This window comes from Molossus molossus, unplaced genomic scaffold (assembly GCF_014108415.1).
Source record: "Molossus molossus isolate mMolMol1 unplaced genomic scaffold, mMolMol1.p scaffold_m16_p_11, whole genome shotgun sequence".
Lineage (NCBI taxonomy): Eukaryota > Metazoa > Chordata > Mammalia > Chiroptera > Molossidae > Molossus > Molossus molossus.
In genome coordinates this window covers 27,903,472-27,918,977 of record NW_023425346.1, presented here as the reverse complement: position 1 = coordinate 27,918,977, position 15,506 = coordinate 27,903,472, and the positions used below count along the sequence as shown (strand labels likewise).

Here is a 15,506-nt window from a genome sequence, read left to right as displayed (position 1 = left end):
TCATGGAAGGCTAGGCTCTAGCCCACTTAAGTGACTCTAGATATTGAGATATATAACTAACAGCATACTTGTGCCACAAGAGCAAAGCCCTGATGGAGCAAATAGATGTAAATGATTGAGTGCTATCTTCATGAAACCCATTTTGAATACTCACCTGGGCCCTATCAAACTCTTGCAAGTATTTATGATCCCCACTATAGTTTATCACATCATTGTCCCATAGTTGCTTGAATAGTAGGTCTAAGTTTCTAGCTCAACTGTAGGTATCTTACCTTATGCTTCCTTTTATAGAAGACTTCTACCCCAAGATTAGTGTTAAGGACATAATTTATTCCACATACATTGCATAAATGAGTTTTGAGAGCCTACTAATTTCTAGGCAACATACTTACTGCCCAGGATACAAAGATAATCCTTAAAGAGAGAGCATATAATTCGGTGTCTTTTGTCCCCATGACACTTGACATAGAAGTCTAGCATGGCCAGATTTGATCTAGCAAGTGAATTGCCTCTCCAAATACCAATGGTGTATCTAGATGCAGTTTAGTTTGCCTATCCAGAAAAAAATTTGAATTTTTCTCCCTTTTAAAGCCAAAAAGCTATTAATGCAAATCCAATTAAATTTGCATTTGATTACATTTCTGATGGAAACATTCATATGCAAATCAAAATTCATGCAAAGATAGATCATTCAAATAGTTGCTGAAATATCAAGATAAAATTAGGATGTTAAATGTATACCTATCGTGTTTACTAGGACTAAGACTCTCTAAATGGGATAATGCTCTTGAAAAACAGAAATAAACCATGCCTTGAACATCTAACATTTGAGTAGGTCTGGGTTCAGAAGGGAACTGTTGCCTTACTTTCTACTGCCTCACTGCTGAAAAAAAATCAGTCATTGGTCAAATAAGTTAAGTTGTTCAGAAGAGGTTCATCTTAGATCCACCATTTTGTCCCCTTTACTTTTTTCTTGCCCTTAAAAATAACAGGAGATTTTTTGATAGATCTGAAGTTTTTTTTGATTATCCAAAACAATGGACAAATAGTTTGTGCAAGTTGGCAATTGCTTCTAGTGATTTAATGGTGCAAGTTAAATGGCACCATCACAACCATCACCAATGAGTATCTTTTAGAAAACATCCACAGCATCGTGACTATACCAGTGGGAAAGTGATCTGACTTACCTTTCTAAGAAAATATTTAAGATTCCAAGAAAAGATTTCAGTGAAAATTCAATATATAAAATCTTAATCCATTACTGCACGTTCTGAAGCTATATTTGAAGGAAATATAAGTCTTGGAATCACATCGTTGCTCTTGTCAAAATTAAAAGAAGTTGGAGCGAAACCGAGAAAGGTTTAAGGTCACCATATTCAGGATTGTTGGCACTTAGTTTAAGAGTCTACAAGGTGTAGTGCTCCCCAGTTCTCTTTTATTTGATCCAGTGTATTAACTTATAGTTTCAAGTCTTTTTAACATTCCAGGAGCCCCTGTTTTGGTGAATGTCACCTACCATACATCAAATTGTAAAAACTTGAACTTAAGGGAGGGTCTTGGTCTCATCCTCTTGGGCACACCCAATTCTTCCCCAAGACTAGTGATTTTACTTGTGAAGCATCTCTGAAATCTAGCCACTTCTCCTGTAGTCTCTGCTACCAGTTCCTTAACTTTTATCTTTGGCCTGGTCTATGGCAAGAGACTCCTAAATGGTTTCCCAGAACCGACTTCTCTCTTTCTGTAATCCCTGTCACACTATAGCTGGATTTGTCATTTCAAAATGCAGATAATCCATAACTTCATCCAGCCATCCTTCTTGCTGAATACCCTTCGATGGCTTCCTGTTTTTCTTAGACTGAAACCCAAATCCTTAGCAGGGCTCTCACGCGCTGCATGGTGTGGTGCCCGCCTGCCCTTATGGCATGTGGCTGTGCGTTCACTCCAGCGCTGTCCTCTCCGACCTTGAAATGCTCCGTGTCCTTCCAGCCACCACTGCTCTTCCCCGGCTTCTAAGTTAAGCTGCAGGCACTGTCCGTGAATGCTTTCCTGATCTTCAGACTCCATCAGGTCCCCGTCAGGTCCCCCGACGCTTCCACCATGCACCATAGAACTTCCTTTCGTAAAACTTATTTGAGTTTGTAACGTTATATGCATGTTTGAGACCTATCACTTGTAATGACCACGCTCATGGCTTCCTGAAGGAGGAGACTGGACCTGTTTTTCACTTATCAAAACAAGACTCGATGACTGTCACATACCAGGCGTTCAGTAAATACTTGTGGAAGTGATGGAAGGTTCCACTTTCTATTCTCATCTATAATCCACACGTTTATAGTAGTGAAAGCCAAAAATAAAACTAAAAATTGACTGACTTGCTTGAAGATCACCCTGCCACAAATTGCCAAGGAGCATTAGTAGAGTGAGTGGCTACTGTGCCCTCTCTCGTGGCAGAGCAGGTGAGAAGAAGAATACGGTGTTCTCGAACTTAACTGCTCTCAGAACCTGTGACACTCCACCATTAATTGTACAAAGCAAAGAACTTTTTTTCACCTACTTATAATAGAGAATAAGGTAACAGCCATTCTCCTTATGCATAAAATTTTACTGAGGATATTTAAGCCACAACTTATTTCAGCAACATACCTAGTAGCTTCAAATATACAGTCTTATCATACAAGTTGCTAAAATTGATTTACAACTATTATTCCTTTCATGGGAATAGAGTCATAATTACAAAATGTAAAAATAGTATCAAACTCACATAGCCATATAGCTGTTTTCTTAGCTCACTCCTACTTTTTACTTTATTTCTATCAGTCGTGAGCTTAATTTTATTTTCAGCAGCTTTAAAACACCGAGCTACATATTGAAATTATAGGAAAATATAAAGTGCCACATCCCATGATATTTTTTTTTAACAGAGTCACATTATTATCTCTCTAGGAATATCTGTCATTTCGCATCTGTCTCAGAGTCTGCAGTCCTGGTCGTCTGATATTCAAAGTAGAGGGTTAAAAGCTTATATTTAGCAACAGGATGTATCTGTGGTTAGGAACATTAAGTTTAGTGGACAATAAACAATTGAATATGCCTTTATTAAAAGAGAAGGAAGTTTTATATAGTTCATTAAAGTAGCTCTGAGCACATATTATTTCTCATGCTCATGAATCTTAGAATATAGTTCTGTTTTTTTTAAAAAAATGTCCCTAAAAATCATTTGTGAATTATGTGGACCAGTATCCCTGGAAGAAGAAAATAAAATGTGCCTCTTTCACTTAAAGCAAAGCCCTCTTTTGCTTTTGCATATGTTATAAGAATAAACATTAAACCAATAACCGGTCCTCTGCACCATTTCTTACAAATCAACTAGGTATTTGTAGTCTTCTTGTAAGTTAACATTTCTTACTAGCAATGATGTGAGCAGACTTGGGCTCCTAGAAGGAAGGCCCCGAAAAGACATTTCTTCTCCTTTTATGTTTTCAGTTAAGAATGCAAATTGCACGGCCGACTTTGAGGAATACTTTGCCAATAGAAAACTGGAGGAACGCGATGTCCATGCAGTCAGCATCGAGGAGTACCTTCAGCGCAGCGACACAGCCATCATTTACCCAGAAGCCCCCGAGGAGCTGTCTCGCCTTGGCACGCCCGAGGCCAATGGGCAGGAAGAAAATGGTGAGGCTGTAATTCATTTTTAGCCACTACACTGACCTCTGCAGCTGTTACAATTACAAATGCACTACATGCCTGGGTGTTTACCTTAAAATTTGAAGAACAGCTGCAGAGGCATGGAATTTCATGAGCAAAGATTAGAACTGTAATTTTAGGGTATTGTGAAATTTTTTTGTCAGCAAATTTGTGTCATTTGTACATCCAATAAAGAACAAGAACAATTAGAGCCTATTTCTAAGAGATAAAAATATCTAAATTGATTCCCATCTCTCCGAAATATTTCACTTTTGAAAGGAAAAAAAAAACAAAGAACAATGCAAGTTTAGAAAGACTGACCCTAACCTTTTGTTCTTCACGGACACCTGACCAGCTCCTTCACACACTGTGAATTCCTGAGTCATATGTGACTCAAGGTTTACTACGACTGTCAGTCACCTCAAGAGAAGTTCCTCGTTTATCAGCTGTTTAAATTTCGCCCCAAAGCTCCAGTAATTAATTAATTTTGTAGCGCAGTGTGAGCTGATCCCGACAAGTCTGCCAGGGTGTGCGCGGGGACCGAGCGCGGGTGGCACTCTGGTGGAGCGGGCTGCAGTGATTCCTGTCATACCAGCCCGGGCAGCCAGCCCATTAGCTGCCATTGATTTACTGACCTTTTGGCCTGCTTCTCTCCCTCTCCTCTCTGGGCTCCAGACCTGCCACCTGGAACTCCAGATGCTTTTGCCCAACTGCTGACCTGCCCCTACTGCGACCGGGGGTACAAGCGCTTGACATCACTGAAGGAGCACATCAAGTACCGCCACGAGAAGAATGAGGAGAACTTCTCCTGCCCTCTTTGTAGCTACACGTTCGCCTACCGCACCCAGCTCGAGCGGCATATGGTGACGCACAAGCCAGGGACAGATCAGGTGGGGGGCTGGCTTTAAGTGATTTCTTTCTATAATAACCCCTTAGAGAAACGATATTGCTTTGATTGGCAATCATTATTAATTTTTCATGGCATTTTGAAGATGCAGATCTTTTAATGGTAATAGCTTTAATTGAGGTCTAAATGATTTTTTGATGGTCTCTTCTAATATGATTTAATAGTCTTATGTTCACGATCGAATGAGTGTGTTAATTTCTAATTTAGAAATTTTATTTGCACTTTAACTTGACTTTAGTTTCATTTTTATGTTCCACAAAAAGTGAATGAAATTGTAGCATTTTAATTATACATTATTAAACATCTCAGCAATTTTAATTCCATTTTTCACCCAGTTTTACTTAGAAATTTTTTTCATATAGGATCTAAGCCATAGTAAAAGAAATTTGTATTTCTCTCATTTGTCATATAACACCCTCAATTACTTAGAGTATTTTTACAAGCTGTTACTAGTTTATGAAATCTAATTAAGTGTTTTAAGGAAAATTTTTAAAAGCATATAATATACGTGCATATATTGAAAATAATCTGGATTACTACTACAATGTTGGATATATATTAAAAATTACCCCTTCTTGATAACCATATTTGTTGCTGAATCTTAAAATTACTCTGCCTCTTTTGGCTTACTTGTATTAAAAATAAAAACTCTTATCTTCGACAGGTAAGCAAAGCTTCAGAAATCCTTAAAATGATTGAATAGGATCGATCCACAGTGTCTCTTAAATGTTTTAGCAAAACTGCCCTTTCTGTCCTGGGAGAATTGCCTGCACATTAGTATTGTGATGTGTTCGGATGGTAACAGAAATGGTGTGCCGTTAGTCCCAACAACTGGCCCTCCAGAGGTGGAACCACCCTGGATAAGTCTTGCCACCGTATCTGTTCCAAAAATTGTTAAACAGGATATTCTACAAAATTCTTAAATTGTTTTTCTTATGGACTTGATTTTCTTTGACTAAGGAAAATGAGACTAAGCAAACACAATCAAGCAATGAGGATGATGCTATATTATGGAATTTTACTATTTTAAGAGAAAAGTTCATGTAAATCATTCCATTTATATCTGATTAGGCTTGTCACCTGAATGTTTTTCAAAGTTCAGTTACAAAAGCTATGCTTGCATAGTTACGCTTACGTAACAGTTTATCTCCCCTTGCTCATATGCACAAAAACTCCAGGAAAAAAAAAGTGCCTAGATATTTATCTAGCATAACTGCTTTAAATTTCACATGCAGAAGTGTGATTGTGTTGGCGCATTATGAATGGTAGCTTTGGTGTTGAAAAGTCCCCTCATTTGCTCATGGCATTTACAATTAGTAAATTAAAATGATTGTATCATATTAACAGTGGCACAACTAAAGTTTATAGTAGTCCTCTGAGGGCTGTGGGGGGAGACAAAGCAGCTGTTGCTGTTTGTTTATGCAACTCAGCAACATATGAGCGCTGGTCCCTCAATGGCGCTCGGCGGGCTGGGCTCCGCTTGATCTTTGAAGGTTGCTGCTGTTTGAACAAACCTCCCTGTGTCCCATGTAACACCATCTGTCTCACTAGGAATGTGGGAAGATTCAGCACACCCTAGCAGTTGTCATACCGTTTCTCTGCTGTCTTTTTGCAAAAGGCTTTTGTGTCATTGCTGCTTGAAAAAGGCTGACCTCCTACCTTGAGCATCCAGAGTGGATGACTGCATTTTTTTTTTCCTTCAGAATTCGAAGTCACAGTGCTTTTTATTCCCTTGTTCAAAAAGGTCAGCTGTGTTTGATTATATCTTCGCTGCTTTTAACTTGTCTTTTCAACAAACTTTTTTTTTTCTTTTTTGGTCCCTACTCCCTAGCACACTACTAAAAAGGAAAATGAAAAGTCGTTGAAGTCTTTCCTACTGTCCTGTGATAAAACTGCTCGAGCAGCTAGAACCCAAGATGTTGTCTCTCACATTTGATAACAGATCAGATCTGATATGCAACTCCTCAGGAAAAAGGGGGTTACCCTGGCTGCTAGCACAGTGAAGGGGACATTAAACACAGCTTATTGTGTAATGAAATATTTATAGTTAAGGATTTTTTTGTTTGTGAGAGGTATTTTTCTTTCTTCTTCAAATTTGGTATTACTTCAGTATAAAATATACTTTTACCCTGATACAGAAAGTTTGATAAAACTAGTTATTTGTAGGAGGAGTTATTGGGGAAGGACTATTTAGACTTTTCAGGATTTTTTTTTCCTTGACAAAATAGTTGCAGTCCAACAGGGAATCTTCAGATTTTAGAATTTGCAGTAAACACAGAGAACTACAAACATCTTCACAGTGATACTTTCTCATCTCAAAAGGCTCAAAGAAACGTTTTGGAAGAGGTGCCACAGAGATGATTCTGAAGCAAGTGTTGGATGCACATGTGAAAGCACTTTTTTTTTTTTTATTCGTTCCTATTTTATTGCCAACATTATCACTTTTATTGCAACTCTGAAAGACCAGGCAAATAAATAAACATGCACTCAAACCTTTTGGCCTGTCTGAAAAAGAGGCCTTTTAAAAATATTTGTAACAAATTCCCTTTGTTCTTCCTGCACAAAACTGATGTCAGTCTCTCTCCTTTTATAGCACCAAATGCTGACCCAAGGAGCAGGTAATCGCAAGTTCAAATGCACAGAGTGCGGCAAGGCCTTCAAATATAAACACCATCTGAAAGAACACCTGCGAATTCACAGTGGTGAGTAGCAGAGGTGCTGGTGCTCCCATTTGCATTTTGTTTCATTAGGGGCGTTTTAAAAGACTGCTTACAATTTACACAATCTTGTTTGTAGCTTTTTGGAACCACCCATTTATTTCGTAAACTGTGTGCGCCTGCTTTGCCTTCGTGAGACCTGTTACCACCAATAGCATGATCTTGTAGTAAGAAGAGGAATGCTTATAGCTCCTAAAAATCACAAATGCTTTGCGTTATCACAAAATCTAGAAGCTCCTTTTTGTCCTTTTAAAAAAAACCTTCTATGATTAAATACTTTTGACCTGAAGAAACTCAGGTGTCAAATTCTGAAGGATACTCGTTTTTGATACCTAGCCATGAAAGAAAAAAGTGAACACTTTCGAAAAAGAGCTGTTGTCCGATACATATCCCTTGATTCCTGAGAGCTGTATATTACAGAAAAATATCCTATCACAAAGAATTTTCCTTCATAACTATTTTCACAGTCCTGCAAAGCATTTTATTACCAAACTGGATGCTTCTCAAAGGACTAGTTGGATTGGTAGAATCAATAGAATCGCCACAGAATTGATTAAAGCCATGACTATACTTCCCTTTAAATACTGTGACATCTTTATTGTGCTATTGACCATCCATTAATCTGACACTAAGTTTAAATAGGAGGCTGCCGATGGCAAGACAAGATTTGGGATCTTGGCTGAAAGAGGCATAGATAGCCCTCACTTTCCACTGCTAACATCTTGAATTATGTCCTCCCAGGGTAGATAAAGCCCAGAAACAGTTATGGCCACATAATTCTAATCTAAGCACCTAGAATGTAGAGGTACCCCATTGTGTTCCTTTCCTTTGGTTGTACAGAGTCTTGTTTTGGTAGACAAGTGTAGTCGTTACTCAGTCAAAGAAATGTAATGTTAACTTTACTTGTCATTCCAGGTGAAAAGCCATACGAGTGCCCAAACTGCAAGAAACGTTTCTCCCATTCTGGTTCCTACAGTTCACACATCAGCAGCAAGAAATGTATTGGTTTAATCTCCGTAAACGGCCGAATGAGAAATAATATCAAGACGGGTTCTTCTCCTAATTCTGTTTCTTCTTCTCCTACTAATTCAGCCATTACCCAGTTAAGAAACAAATTGGAGAATGGAAAACCACTTAGTATATCTGAACAAACAGGCTTACTTAAAATTAAAACAGAACCACTAGACTTCAATGACTACAAAGTCCTTATGGCCACACACGGGTTTAGTGGCGCTAGTCCCTTTATGAATGGTGCACTCGGAGCCACCAGCCCTCTGGGAGTTCATCCGTCTGCTCAGAGTCCAATGCAGCACTTAGGTGTAGGGATGGAAGCCCCTTTACTTGGATTTCCCACGATGAATAGTAACTTAAGTGAGGTACAAAAGGTTCTACAGATTGTGGACAATACGGTTTCCAGGCAAAAAATGGACTGCAAGGCTGAAGAAATTTCCAAGTTGAAAGGTTATCACATGAAGGATCCATGCTCTCAACCTGAGGAACAAGGAGTTACGTCTCCTAATATTCCACCTGTAGGTCTTCCAGTAGTGAGTCATAATGGTGCCACTAAAAGTATTATTGACTATACATTAGAAAAAGTCAACGAAGCCAAAGCTTGCCTCCAGAGCTTGACTACTGACTCAAGGAGACAGATCAGTAATATAAAGAAAGAGAAGCTACGTACTTTGATAGATTTGGTCACCGATGACAAAATGATTGAGAACCACAGCATATCCACTCCATTTTCATGCCAGTTCTGTAAAGAAAGTTTTCCTGGCCCCATTCCCTTGCATCAGCATGAACGTTACCTTTGTAAAATGAATGAAGAGATCAAGGCAGTCCTGCAACCTCACGAAAACATAGTCCCCAACAAAGCCGGAGTTTTTGTTGATAATAAAGCCCTCCTCTTGTCATCTGTACTTTCTGAGAAAGGAATGACAAGCCCCATCAACCCATACAAGGACCACATGTCTGTACTTAAAGCATATTATGCTATGAACATGGAGCCCAACTCTGATGAACTGCTGAAAATTTCCATTGCTGTGGGCCTTCCTCAGGAATTTGTGAAGGAATGGTTTGAGCAACGAAAAGTCTACCAGTATTCAAATTCCAGGTCACCATCACTGGAAAGGAACTCCAAGCCGTTAGCTCCCAACAGTAACCCTCCCACAAAAGACTCTTTATTACCCAGGTCTCCCATAAAACCTGTGGACTCCATAACATCACCGTCTATAGCAGAACTCCACAACAGTGTTACGAATTGTGATCCTCCTCTCAGGCTAACAAAACCTTCCCATTTTACCAATATTAAACCAGTTGACAAATTGGACCACTCAAGGAGTAACACTCCTTCTCCCTTAAATCTTTCCTCCACATCTTCTAAAAACTCCCACAGTAGTTCTTACACTCCAAACAGCTTCTCTTCTGAGGAGCTCCAGGCTGAGCCTTTGGACTTGTCATTACCAAAACAAATGAAAGAACCCAAAAGTATTATAGCCACAAAGAGCAAAACAAAAGCTAGCAGCATAAATTTAGACCATAACAGTGTTTCTTCATCATCTGAAAACTCAGATGAGCCTCTAAACTTGACTTTTATCAAGAAGGAGTTTGCAAATTCAAATAATCTGGACAAAAGCACTAACCCGGTGTTCGGCATGAACCCATTTAGTGCCAAACCTTTATACACAGCTCTTCCTCCACAAAGCGCATTTCCCCCTGCCACTTTCATGCCGCCGGTCCAGACCAGTATCCCCGGGCTACGACCATACCCAGGACTGGATCAGATGAGCTTCCTACCACATATGGCCTATACCTACCCAACTGGAGCAGCTACTTTTGCTGATATGCAGCAAAGGAGAAAGTACCAACGGAAACAAGGATTTCAGGTAATGAGACATACCATTTTTCTGTGAAAAGAGGAGATGAAAACAATATCGTTTATGTGCATGTGGGAGAAAGATGTTAGTGAAAAAAATCAAGTGCTATGATTTCAGCAGAAATCAAGACATTTGTTTTAACTTGAACCTAAACTAGAGAATTAAATGGAGAAAGAGTGGAACACTGTACCACTTAAGCACATTTGCCTTAAAACGATAAAGAACTTACTCAGTTTCGAGGTCTGTTCAGATCAACTCATCTGCTTTTAGAATTATACTTTGATAACAAGATTTGGTAACTTACATAGGTGCTAAAAGTTAACATTTATAAGTCACAGATAAAATACTTTTACACATGTTCACAATTTGCATTGTATAACTTTGATAAGTACTTGGTTTTATAGCGAATAGTCTATTTTGAAGAGTATTTTAAAAACTACTTTGCACATTCCACATGACTTTTTATGTAATTTCAAACCAGTAAATAATTTCTTGTTTTTCGAATATAAAATCAGGTATGTTTTAACACCGTGGATATACTCCTTGTTTTCAAAATAGGCACTCAGGCAGCAGTGCACCTCTGTAACAGCTGTTCCGGTATTCCGGTTGACAGTACATCTGCCCTATTCCATCTTCTGTAATATTAATTAGTGCAAACGCAGTCTAAGAAAAACTATACTGTGGCCCAGCAAACGGAAATGTATGTTATCATGCAAGTTTGCACTCCTTTGGATCAAGACAAAATAAATATCAAGAAATTTAATAATTTACTGATCCACATTCATTATTGCTCAATGCTGAAGGCTGTTTTAACATAGATAGAACATTGATAAAAAGTGTTATTAATATTCCCTATTTCAAATTAGAAAATTAAATATAAAAATATAGCTTGAGGCCTTTAGTTGATAGACATACATTTAAATAGATTGCATAATAATAACATTTTGTACCTAAATATAAAATTCAATTAAAATGGGGTTTCTGCAGCTACAGATCATTTTTTTAAGTTAAACATACTGGAAAATATACAAATTCTGAGGTTGAATTTTCACTCATGAGTATTTCCTGATATAAAGAAAATTAAGGATTTTAGAAATGTCATATTTTTCTCACCTTCAGAATGAACCATTTTCTACCCTTGAAAAACAATGAGCTCTACTTTAATAACTGTATTGACTTATTTCAGTCTATGTTATCAAACTAGGTTATTCTTTTATGATATTTTTGTTGGCATGTGAAACCTCATATAGTGCTTATGGAAAGTAATAAGTTTAAAAAAAAATGAGATTGATTAATAGCAAGTACTAGGAGGTTCTCCAAATGTCAGCCTGTGCAAAGTTGTTTGGTATAAATACAAAGAGAAGAGACTGTGTTGAACCATGTGATTACATCACAGGGAGAATTGCTTGATGGAGCACAAGACTACATGTCAGGCCTTGATGACATGACTGACTCCGACTCCTGTCTGTCTCGAAAGAAGATCAAGAAGACAGAGAGTGGCATGTATGCGTGTGACTTATGTGACAAGACATTCCAGAAAAGCAGTTCCCTTCTGCGACACAAATACGAACACACAGGTATGAGTGACTTTAACTAGCTAGTTAGAGCTTCCTGGCCTGCTGTACATTTCATAATATTTAATGAGTACACTTGTGCAACATAAGATGTAGCATATGCTGATACCTTCAACAAGGAAGAAATAACGCCTTTGCCTAGCTCAGTAGGACTTTTTTGTTGCCTATTTATTGGATAATTTATGTGTTTGTGAGTGTGCTTGTCTTTCTATCGTCTGAGTTAATCTGTACACCGAATCACAAATCATGTCAAAGGTATATTTCAATGGCCGGGGTGATGAAAGGGCATGACCCAAGCAAGTTATTCAAAATATCTTCAAATACTTAAGCTGTAATGAATCTATATATGTTAAAATTTAATAACAAAAAAAATGTAGTCAATGCTGTATTAATTCCATCATAGAAAAATTAAGTAAACCATGATTTGGGAGTGATTCTGTTCGGTTTTTATAAATTGGCCATAGTTTGAATAAAATAAAAGTATTCTGTGAAAGAAAAGATATAAGTAATGTAACAGGCCACATGAACTGCTGAAACTACTTATATTTAGAAGACTGAAATAAAACTTTCTAAATTTAATTAGTTTATTTCTAATTCATAAAAATTATAGAGTTGACAAGATGGCAGTCCAATTCTTCCCTTTGAGTAGAGAGATAGTGGGTTAATTTTTTTTTTTTTTAAGAAAGGTAGAGTACCATAATGTGAAGCAATGTTAGTTCCCATGATCCAAGGTCTGATCTGCAGCTGCGTGGTGCAGCAACACTGTGTTCCCTCCTGCCCCCTCCGCCCTGCACCGTTCACAACAGCGCAGCTCGGCCTCATCCCTGTCCTTCACCCATCTCCACTAGAAATTTGGAATGCTGCACTGACCCTACATGGGAGAAGAAAAAGTGTTTGATTTCAATCAGAAAAACTCTCATTTTAAACCAGGAAGTCTAATATCAAACATTTTAAAATAGAGGGGAAAAATTAACCCAACATTAATGCTTTTGGGGGAAAAGTGATGGAAAGACAAAAGAAGATAATGGGAATACTTTCTGTCATGTTTTGACTGTCTAAATTCATGGCCCCCCTTTAAGAAACTGAAAACTATCCTTGGGACACATTTATGCTCATCATCTTCCCTTTTCCTCACTGAGCATGTGCAGGAGGCAGCACCAGTGGTCAGAATCAGCCCGAGAGGGGGGGGAAGGCTGGGTGAGTTCTGTCACATGAAGTGTTGAGGGTAATGTGAAGAGAACAAGGTTGATAAATAACAGTGCTCTTACTCCAACCCACTTTTCATTTCCTTCGACTGCCTGATATTAATTGCTATTATTTTAGACGTTCAAATAAATATAATTTAGCAACAACCTAATTTGAAAAGCAGACCCCAATAGTTGTTATACGTGTGTGATATAATTCAAAGTTTGATATGTCAAAATTTTCCTACATTTGTCTTTTTTGATAGATATCATAGATATTTTCTTTAGCACCAACTCCTATTTAAGTATTTTTATAGTAAATATATTTTCATACCTAAATTTACTTCAATATTTTAATCAACCTCAAATATATTTTTATTTCATTATTCAGCTACAATAGGCACATCACTGAAGGCATCTTTCCCTCTCTGATTGGTTTTATTATATGACCATATGCAAACTCTCTCATTTACTACATGGTGAGTCTAAAACTTTTATTTTAGTGAGGGCTATCATACATATTGACATCCAGTCAATATCTTTTTTTTTTCATAAATTACATAGTGCATAAATTTCATAGGTATATAGATAGTTGAGAGACCCAAAAGTTGACAAACACAGATACGCATAATCAATTTGAAAAATTATACTGTATTTTTAAAAATAAAACATTCTGGTCCTTTAAGATATGAGAAGATCTGCTGCCTAGAAACATTGCTTAGCAACAAGATGCTAACCATCCAATGGTTTCTCTAACCATATGATTAATTATCCTCCTGTTGGCTTCCCAGCTTGTCAAGTTTCCAGTGTGTTAACTTTTTGGTCTCTTGACCAAACATCTCATGACATTACTACTGTCAGTGTGTTAGGTTTCATTAAAGTGAAGTTCTTCATGAATTTTTCTATCTTCATAATGTATGTGGAAATTTAGTCCATTTTCCTTACCTAATTGGGCCCCACAAACCTTTTCTTTGTTTATATTAAGCACTAGTAATACTTTGCGAATGTAATAGTATGAAAATTATAAGTGAGAACAGTCTTTGGGTTGATTGATTCTAAGGTTGGGAAATGAATTGGAATCATCATTTGATAAAATGTTGATTACAAATGAATGTATCATTGATAAAGTGTGTTTCTTACATGTCCACAATTTAACATATAGAATAGTTTAAATTAATAAGGCAATTATGAGCTACTCATTCTTGTGACCCTACGCTTTTACCTTGACCTGTTCATGTACTCCTAGGCAGACACCAATGATATAAATCTTAATTTCCTTACCAGTAGTGTATCGCTTGCTTGCTTTTCCTGGGTCTTGGGCCTGAGAAGGAGGAAAAACACGTGGCATAAATGTTGACTTTGACAGGATTAATTGTCACAAACAAGTACTGTGAAATAAAAAATCTGAAACCCATCTTAGACACTGTTAAGAACTCATTTGTATTCCACTAAAATTTAAATCTGACATTTATTGAGTGATTTCTCTATGAGACATTGAGGGTAGGTGCTTTTAAACCCACCTTATTTAAAAAGTAATAAAAATGTTTCTGCTTTTAAGTAGATAAAGTGGAAGTTTTAAATAAATTACTAGTCAATGTTATTTCTGTTATATGATAATATTTTTCATACCACCAACCTTCCATTTATTAATTTCAGTTATCATTCTAGCTGTCAGGTGAATCATGAACCTCAATATTAGAAAAAAAAAATTACCCTAAAAAAGTTTTGATCATTCAGTGTCAATTTGAATATTTTTTTCTGAATCTTATTCATGTGGAAATTTAATTCCAGGATGTTTTGATTTGAATTGGGTAACCCAATCAAACAAGTAAAAAGAGGTGAATGTCCAAGTCAGTTCCTATTTAAATGGAATTTACTAAATGCTTACCAGTGAAACTTCTGGAGATTCAGTGCAAGATACAGGTCAAAACTTGCCACCTTTGCTTCCAGATTCTGTCCTTTGGATAACATAATAGCTGAACATTTTATTCTTTCAGATTGTCAGTTCCTAATGCAGAATTAATACATTTTTATTGTAAGCATATTGTTTGTGATCAAGTGAGTTCCCCCCAAATTGGTTGCGGTAACTATAGAGTATCTACATAATAGACTGCAGTTTAGTGGACATCCCCCAGCCATTTCTCACAGGCCTTGAAGTTCCTATGGAGAAGAGAGGGCCATATCAACTGTGATCTTTGTTTAGAATTATCCACACAGCCAATCCATTAAGTGACATATCTGGTTAACCTTTCTGTGCTCCAGACCTAAGCAGACATTAGTACCTAAAGGAGGTTTTAGGATAGTTCTACCAATACACGCTGTCAGAACTGAAGCACCAAGAAAATTTTCATCTGCAATTTCTTTGCTCATCATTCAGATTTCTTTCTTCCATTTACCCTGCTCCTGATACATGCATCTTGCTTGCAACTTGGGAAATTATTGAAAATGTTATTAATGAATGCAACTAAAAGGATCTAACATTAAATGGGTACTTAAAACATACTATCCTCATACTAAACTCTCTATTTACCTACGTTGTCTCCTTTACTTCTGTGCCTAGTCCACAA

At 37.3% G+C, this 15,506-nt stretch overlaps 1 protein-coding gene across 17 annotated transcripts in view; it reads left to right on the top strand.

The window, feature by feature from the left end:
- The window catches only part of ZEB2 (zinc finger E-box binding homeobox 2), a 130,984-nt gene that overhangs the window by 109,089 nt on the left and 6,389 nt on the right, over nucleotides 1–15,506 (top strand). For 16 of the 17 annotated variants that reach the window (XM_036253610.1, XM_036253605.1, XM_036253606.1 and 13 more), the window contains 5 exons: nucleotides 3,484–3,672; nucleotides 4,360–4,574; nucleotides 7,185–7,293; nucleotides 8,224–10,190; nucleotides 11,578–11,758. In XM_036253610.1, coding sequence (XP_036109503.1) covers nucleotides 3,484–3,672; nucleotides 4,360–4,574; nucleotides 7,185–7,293; nucleotides 8,224–10,190; nucleotides 11,578–11,758 — 2,661 coding nt within the window. Of the gene's footprint in view, nucleotides 1–3,483; nucleotides 3,673–4,359; nucleotides 4,575–7,184; nucleotides 7,294–8,223; nucleotides 10,191–11,577; nucleotides 11,759–13,330; nucleotides 13,844–15,506 lie in introns of those variants that run through there. The other variant, XM_036253611.1, reaches the window with a different exon arrangement.